Source organism: Nelumbo lutea, chromosome 1 (assembly GCF_056320005.1).
Source record: "Nelumbo lutea isolate HS-2025 chromosome 1, American lotus-T2T, whole genome shotgun sequence".
Taxonomy (NCBI): Eukaryota; Viridiplantae; Streptophyta; class Magnoliopsida; order Proteales; family Nelumbonaceae; genus Nelumbo; species Nelumbo lutea.
This window is the reverse complement of record NC_142684.1, coordinates 172,476,172-172,484,342: the sequence shown is the minus strand read 5'-3', so window position 1 is coordinate 172,484,342 and position 8,171 is coordinate 172,476,172. Positions and strand designations below refer to the sequence as shown.

The 8,171-nt window shown below is 43.0% G+C and overlaps 1 protein-coding gene across 2 annotated transcripts in view; it reads left to right on the top strand.

The window, feature by feature from the left end:
• The first annotated feature begins 547 nt into the window (after positions 1 to 547).
• LOC148879227 (uncharacterized) overlaps positions 548 to 8,171 on the top strand; it is a 29,508-nt gene continuing 21,884 nt past the window's right edge. The window contains exon 1 of one of the 2 annotated variants that reach the window (XM_088960701.1): positions 548 to 1,911. In XM_088960701.1, coding sequence (XP_088816827.1) covers positions 839 to 1,911 — 1,073 coding nt within the window. In that variant the 5' untranslated portion in view covers positions 548 to 838. The remainder of the gene's footprint in view (positions 1,912 to 8,171) is intronic. The other variant, XM_088960700.1, reaches the window with a different exon arrangement.

The following is an 8,171-nucleotide window of genomic DNA, read 5'->3' as shown; positions in this document are numbered from 1 at the left end:
AGCTCGCCACCAAGCAGCTCGCTACAAGGTTGCTCATAGGTAGCCCGACGTTTCGCGAGAAGCTTCCTGCCTGACAGGACCGTACCTGCCAACCCTAAAGACTGCACCCATGTCCCTTGCCTGGTGGTGCAGTATTTGCCAACTTTGAGGACTGCACTCATGTCTCTTTCCTGGCGACGTCGTGCTTGCCAAACCCCGGAGGTTGTCTCCTGTCTGGCAGGACCGTACCCTACAACGGTCGCATTAGACCATCTACTCCCCAGTCCTAACGATAACAACCAGTCACTCCGAAACGTTACCTGACAACAGATCGCCGCGATAGAAATTCGGGATCAATCCCACCAAACCTGTCAGGATGCCAGTATATAAAGACTTCAACCCCCAGGGGCCAAGGTATCGCATATTCACCACTCTCTATCTTTCTCATCTTCTTGCAAACTCATTATCTTTCAGTTCGTACTGAGTATTACTTTAAGCATCAAAGTGTTCCCGTCGGGTGAGCAACCCCGGATTCCTTTATCTCTCTTAACACAGGTATCTCTTGCCCGTTGCAAGTTAGGAGCTTAGTCACCTCCAACTAGGAGTGGCCGGTGCCTAACTGCGTGTGCTCTAAGCATCGTCGGGTTTGTGTAAGTGGATCCAAATCAGAACTTTGTATATTAGAGTTGACCCTGATCCGGCAAGTTTGATCCCCCGGATTCCACATTCAGAACTTGGTATATAAGTCAATAACTAAGCTACGCTGAACGTTTCTCCCCGTTTCAATCCTTGTCTGTCGTAATTTTCGTCTCCCCATCCCATCGTCTCCAATCCCTTCACTATCCCAACTTCTCTCCGCATGAAAGACAACCAGAAGATGAAGACGGGAAGTAACCCCAACCCCAAGGGCTCTTCCCACAAGCCATCTTCTTCGTCGTCTAACCGGAAGTCCAGGTGGGAATCCGGCAACAATCCTAATTCCGATCGCAATTCTGGTGCTGCCGGTGACTCCAAACCATCAAAACCCACCTCAGGTCCCAAAGAGGACGCCAAAACTGGCCCGTCGAAGCCCGCTGTCGACCAGATCCCTTCGTCGGGTCCCGGTCCCTTTCCGCCGTCAGGGCCCGCTGCCGGAGCTCTCTTGCCGTTTCCGGACCTCGCTGGCATCGGTCCGCCGCCGCCGCCCGCTTATGGGTTTCACATGCTTGAGCGGCGAACGATTGTCTTGGCTGATGGGAGCGTTCGGTCTTACTTCGCCTTACCACCAGATTATCAGGACTTCCCAACTCCTATACAGCGGTTGGATATTGCTGATAGGTTTTTACCCTTAGGGCCTGGCGGTCATGGACCTGAGCCCAGGGGTTTAGGGTTCGGTTTTGATAAGCATTTTCCCCCAGGTGGGTCGTTGAGCCCTGATGGGTTCCGTCGCGATCGCAATGAGCTATACGGGCGTGGCGGGCAGCATGATTACTGGAATCACCTTGGACCTGATGGCCGTGGGCCGCCACCGCTGGAAGGCTCGTTGAAAAGGAAGCACGGAGATGAGGATGAGAGGGATGAACTTGCGCGTCAACGACAACAGCTGTTCCGGTACGGGAACCCCTATTGTTTTCCTTCTGGTTCTGGTGAGCGGGCCGATTACTTGGCTGGAACAAGTAGTCCATTCCGTCGGGATGCACCAAACTCTGCCAGAGGAATGGATGATTTAAGGTCCTCAAAGCAAATGAGGGTTGGCGGAGGTTATGACGATATACCTTCCCGGCGTGGTGCGCCGGATGATGATGTGGGTTTGAAGCATCCTGAGGTGGACCCACATGCTCTAAAGAAAGCCTTTCTTCGGTTTGCAAAATCGCTTAACGAGAATGCTTCTCAGAGGAAGAATTATTTGGAGGACGGGAAACAAGGGCCACTCCAGTGCCTTGCCTGTGGCAGGTTTGACAAAATTGGGTTGAATATGCATATCTGTTTCATTTTTTGCTTTACTTTCTGTTTAGCATGTTGCTAACTACTGATCATTCATGGTCGGGATGTTCTAGATCTCTTAGCCGCTTTAATTAAAATGCCAAAGTTTAGAATTTTACCAGGGGTATGGGGATGCATAGAGATTGAGATTTTGGTGGCAAGTGGCATGGGTATTTCGACCATTTTTACATCAGAGTAGAAAATTTTTTGGTTGCAAGTTGAAGGGGCTAGAAGGGCTAGGGGTAGATAGAGATTGAGATTTTGGTGGCAAGTGGCATGGGTATTTCGACCATTTTTACATCAGAGTAGAAAATTTTTTGGTTGCAAGTTGAAGGGGCTAGAAGGGCTAGGGGTAGACCAAAAAGGAGTAAAGGACATGGGTTGAAGTAGTAAAAAATGATTTAAGAGCTTATATTCTAACAATGGATATGACACCTAACAGAACGAAAAGAAAAAACAGGATTCGTGTAGCTGACTGGTGACCCCATTTAGTTTGGATAAGGCTTAGATGATGATGATGATGATGATTATAAAATCTTTTGGGTTTTCCATTATATATGATATGAGTATTTCAAGTAGTCATCCGATTTATGTTTCTATATTTTGCCCTCTGGTTTGCATAGTTGATATATACTAAGCCTTCCTTGAGGATGCAAGTCATAATGTTGGACTTCTGTATGCACTAGAAGTTTGTAGAATCATGAATTCATGATAGAGTTTTACAATGAGTTGACATAGGTGAGTTTGAAGCGTAGAAATAAATCCAAGATTGTTGCTATCATTGGTTGGGAGTTGTCATCTTAAGTGTTGATTTACTGAAATTGTTTGGGTATTGTGTTATGGAGAGTCGACTATGCTATGTTCTTGCTATTAAGTGACTATGCTGTGTCCAACAGCCCAACTGATACAAATCTCCATGTCCCTTTCTATCCCTCTTATCTCCCTCATAATGTTCCCATATTTCCATGGGACTAGACCATCATTCTTTAGCCAGCCTACCACTTGTAAATCTCCTTCCACCACCAAAATTCTATAATTGAGATATTTAGCCGGTCTTAATCCTCGTAGTGCTGACAATATCTCTGGCCTTGTGGAAATTTTATGGCCTATGATCCTGGAATTTCTATGACCCCATTACAATATCTATAAATTCCTCATATATTGGAAGTGTTTTAAAAGGCGTGGTAGGCGAGACGCTCCCAAAACGCGCTGAGGCATATGCCAGAGGCGCTAACACCTTTGAGGCGTACGCCTCATGCACTTTTTTCATGAGGTGTGCTAGAGGCGTATGCCTCATGAGCCTCATGCACATCTTACATAAAAAGACAGAAAAAAATAAAAATGAAAAAAAAAGGAAAGGAAAGAAAAAGAAAAGAAAAAAAAAAGAGGAAAGGAAAGAAAAGAAAAGGAAAGGGAAGAGAAGAAAAGATAAGGGGAAAGAAAGTTGTTTGCTCCCTGCCCCTTTGGCTCCGCTTTGACAAGATCCCCCCTTTCAACTAATGTTGTGCATCTTTATTCTTCTTAATATAAAAGATTTTTATTAAAAATAAAGAAAAGATGAGATCCCCCCTTCCTCTTCATCCTCCTCCTAACCCCCTTCCTCTTAAGGAGGCTTACGCCTCCTTGTGTTCGGGAGGCTTACGCCTCTTGCATTTTGAACTATGCCTCATGCCTCTAGGTAGTGGAACACCTCACGCCACGTGTCCGCATTTTAAAACATTGTGTTGGAAAGGCCGGGCCAGGATTATCCCTGCTACAGCTTTTGAAATTCAGTTTTATCATGTTTAAGTCTGGAGGCCTCCACCATGAGATGAAGACAGAAGATATGATCAATGAGGAATTTGATACCTGATACAACCTTTAATGATGTCCTCTCTAGAGAATGAATGAACAATCTCATTGTCTGACCCAATTAATCACTTTAACTGTAGTGCTCTCAAATTCATGCCTCTAGGTAGTGGAACACCTCACGTCACGTCTCCGCGTTTTAAAACATTGTGTTGGAATGGCCGGGCCAGGATTGTCCCTGCTACAGCTTTTGAAATTCAGTTTGATCATGTTTAAGTCGGGAGGCCTCCACCATGAGATGAAGACAGAAGATATGATCAATGAGGAATTTGATACCTGATACCAACCTCTAATGATGTCCTCTCTAGAGAATGAATGAACAACCTCATTGTCTGACCCAATTAATCACTTTAACTGTAGTGCTCTCAATGATTGCACTTCTAGGCCAATCCTTATTGTTGAATATCCTATCTTCCGGATAATTGAAGAAAGAAGAGGGCAACGGTAGCATTGGTGTATAGGCCAGTGTTTACTTATCAATGAAAAAGATGCTACAGTTTAAAGTTAGAAGTTGTCTGGTAGGAATCGAATTTGAGGCTCATTAATTGGATGAGTGTGCATAAATATTGGGTTGTGAAACCAGATTGTGGCCAATTAAATATTTGGGCCTTTGCTTGGGTGGAAATCCAACAGATTCAGAGTTTTGGGAAGGGGTCATTGGGATGTTTTCCAAAAAATTGGCTGCATGGAAGAAGAATTACATCTAAATAGGAGGGAGCACAACTAATAAAAACAAACCAATAGCAAAGTTGGTAGCTGTTGAAATTTTAAAATAGAAGCCTCTCTTGGAATCTGGGGTTGAGAGATCTGGAATCTATAGAAGCTCTCAAACTCATTTCCTTAATATTTTGAAGCGTGTGTAATTCCATTTGGTGAGGATGAATGTGTGTGTGCTCCTAGTCCAAGTGGTACCTTCTCTCGCTTTTTATTTAAAACCCTCCATCAAGCCCTCTCTTTCCATTGCAGACTATCTGGACTGGTTCCTCTCTGGCAGAAGTAAACGTTTTCTGTCAGGAGACCACCCTTCAAATCAAGAATACTAATGAATGACTTTGAAGAAAATGAAAAAACTAGTGGTTATCCCCACATGCGTGTTCTTTGTTTCAAGAGTTGAGAATTACCTATTATTATCTTGTCAATATTTGTCCCAGATTTGGAATCTCTCTCTCTCTCTCTCTCTCTCTCTCCTTTACTTGTTGGCACCTCTTTAACAGCACAACCAATTATTTGGGTGCTTTCTTGATGTACCAATTTAGTTCTTACACAAGAAGAATGAAGGTACAATCGAATAGATATGAAATTTGATGGTAGTTTTCTGGATAATCCAGGTCCTTCAGGGCTGGGGGAGTGTTTAGACATGAAAACGGATCTATATTGGCTCTTTTTTTTCTGAGTCAATTGTCATCATTGTCCATGCTGATTACTAAAGTGCTGAAATTCCAGCACTGCTACAAGGGTTGAGAATCTCAAGATTAGCAAAGCAAATGGGTACCACAAAACATGGTGGCAGAAGGTGTATCCCAATTAGTGGTAAGCTAGCTGGATAGCAACAGAATTGGTGTATGGAGTGGCAGGCAAGCCTCGAGGGAAATCAGATGCATTGCAATAGAAATGGAGGTTTCCTTCAGATGGGTGAAATGATCAGCTAATGATTGGCCAATGTTTTAGCCAAAAAAAGGGGTTTCTAGGGCACACTTGTTTGTCTTTAGGTTGCCCTATTGCTTGTTGGCCTATGAAATACCTTGGGATGCCTCTAGGAGACAATCTGAATGAAAGTAGGTTCTGGAACCCAGTTGTAGAGTTGTATTAAGAGATTGGTAGCCTGGAAGAGAAATTATATTTCTCTGGGAGGTAGAGTTACACTGATAAAATCCACCTTAGCAAACTTGCTAGCCCATTACCTGCCAGATTTTAGGATGCCGCAGAGGGAAGTGATGAAACTTGAAAAATTGACAAGAGATATCTTATGGGATCCAAGGGGAGGTTGGAAGGATCACCTGATCAGTTGGGACTTAGTGTGCAAAAGTAAAGAACATGGGGGCTAGGGGTAGGAAACCTAGGTAAATGGCTTTGGAGAGGGGGAGACTGGCAAGAGGTGATTGGCAATATCCATGGTTATGCATGCAATGGTTGGGATGCTGGGGTATCTTCGAGGGCTACTTTGGCTTCTCCTTGAAAATCCATATGTGGTGTGATCCCTTAGTTCCTGAGCCTAATCAGGTATGATGTTTGCTCTGGAGATGAGGTTGTTTTTTAGGAGGACCTGTGGCTTAGTGATTCAACCCTTAAAGATCTTTTCCCCTTGTTGTACTCTCTCTCTTTGTTCAAAAAAGAACCTGTTTCTCGTTTTCCCTGTCGACCGGTTTAAGCTGGAATTTAAGGGACCATAAGTCTGAAAGTACAACCTTGCTGTTACAAGTTCTTGATTCTGTATTCCTGAATTCTTCCAAGTCTGGTGCTTTTGATTTGGATTCTGCATCCTAAAGGTCTCTTTTCTTGTCCATCTTTCCTTTCCTCTTTGTGTTCAGACCCAAACTCTATTCAGTGCCCTGCTAAAGAAGTTTGGTTTAGACCTATTCCTCCCAAGGTTGGGCCTTGTGCTGGGAAATATTTCATGGAAAAATAAACACGTTGGATATCTTGCAAAAAAAGAAGACCTTTTCTGTCAGTCTTTCTCCTAACTGGTGTACCCTGTGTAAAGCAAGTGGAGAAAGCTGCTACCACCTCCTGATATCCTGCTCTTTTGTTGCTAGTCTATGGGATAAGATTTTTGAACTGTTTAGTCACAGGTGGAGTTTGCCTATGCAGATTGGAAGTCTCTTTGACTAAACGACCTTCAATTGCTAATGTTGTGCATCTTTATTCTTCTTAATATAAAAGATTTTTGTTAAAAGTAAAGAAAAAATGAGATCCCCCTTCCTCTTCCTCTTGACCCCCTCCTCTTAAGGAGGCTTACACCTCCTTGTATTCGGGAGGCTTATGCCTCTTACGTTCTGAACTACGCCTCACACCTCTAGGTAGTGGAATGCCTTGCGTCATGCCTCTGTGTTTTAAAAAATTGGAAGCTACCAGTCAGGTTGTTAACATCAGTGAGAGGTTCAAAAGGAAACAAAAGACCTGCTGTTCCATCCCCTTATGTTTGCGTTATTTGCTTGAGGAGTAGTGAAAATACTAGCCATCTTCTTTGGAGTTGTCACCATGCTTCTCAGGAATGGAACCACTTCTTTCAGCTTTTTGGCAGTGTCTGTGCAGCTTTATCTAATGTCAAGGATGAGAGTCAACTTAAGGGTGCCATTGTAGACTTCTATTCAAATCTCTACAAAGAATATTGGAAAAGAAGGCTGAGGCTGGATGGTTTGGACATCAATCTCTGATGAAGATGCTATGGATTTGGAAAAGCCATTTTCAGAGGACAAAATGAGGTGGGGTGGGGATAAGACACCAGGCCCGGACAGTTTCAGAAGGAAATTCTATAAACTTTGGTTGGCATTTTATCAAACAGGATCTAAAGAATGTTTTTGTTGACTTTCATGCAAAGGATGCTTTGGAAAGGTGTCTAAATTCAACTTTCAACCTTTATTTCTTGTTTCCAAAAAAGGAAGGGCCTTCAGAGCTGAAAGACTTTTATGACCATCAGTCTCTTGGAAAGTGTCTATAAAATCCTTGCAAAAGCTTTAGCATCAAGACTTGAAAGTGATGGGCCAAATTATCTCTCCTTCCCAAGGGGTTTATCTAGAAGGGAAACAAATTCTTGATGGAGTTTTTAATGCTAATGAGCTGGTTGACTCATGAAAAAGGGAAGGTAGAGAAGGGCTAATCCTCAAGGTGGACCTAGAAAAGGCTTCTGATCATGTTAGCTGGAGTTCCCGGACTATATGCTGAATAGAATGGATTTTAAATAGTTGGATTAAGGTATGGGTCACCACACCTACTTTCTCTATTTCTCTTCAATGGTGTCTCTTGTGGAAAATTTAAAAGGTGAGACCCTTTGTCTCCTCTCTCTCTCTCTCTATATATATATATATATGTGTGTGTGTGTGTATGTATATAATCCTTTTTTAATATATTGATGGAAGCTTTGAGCAAGCTCATCTGAAGGGTGGTAGTTGGTAGACTTATCCAAGGTTTTAAAGTAGGTAATAGCTGAGAGTACAGATCCCTTTACTTCAAAATCAATCTCTCTAAAAGTGTAATAATGTTATTAAGAGGAAGGATATTCAGATCTCCAGCTGGGTAATAATTTGGCATGCAAACTTGGGAAATTGCCCATTTATCTTGGCCTGCCCCTTGGTGCAAAAAGTAACTCTTAAGGGGATCTGGAATTCAGTTATCGGAAGGTTTGACAGGAAATTGGCCATGCGGAAGTCAATATATTTGTCAAA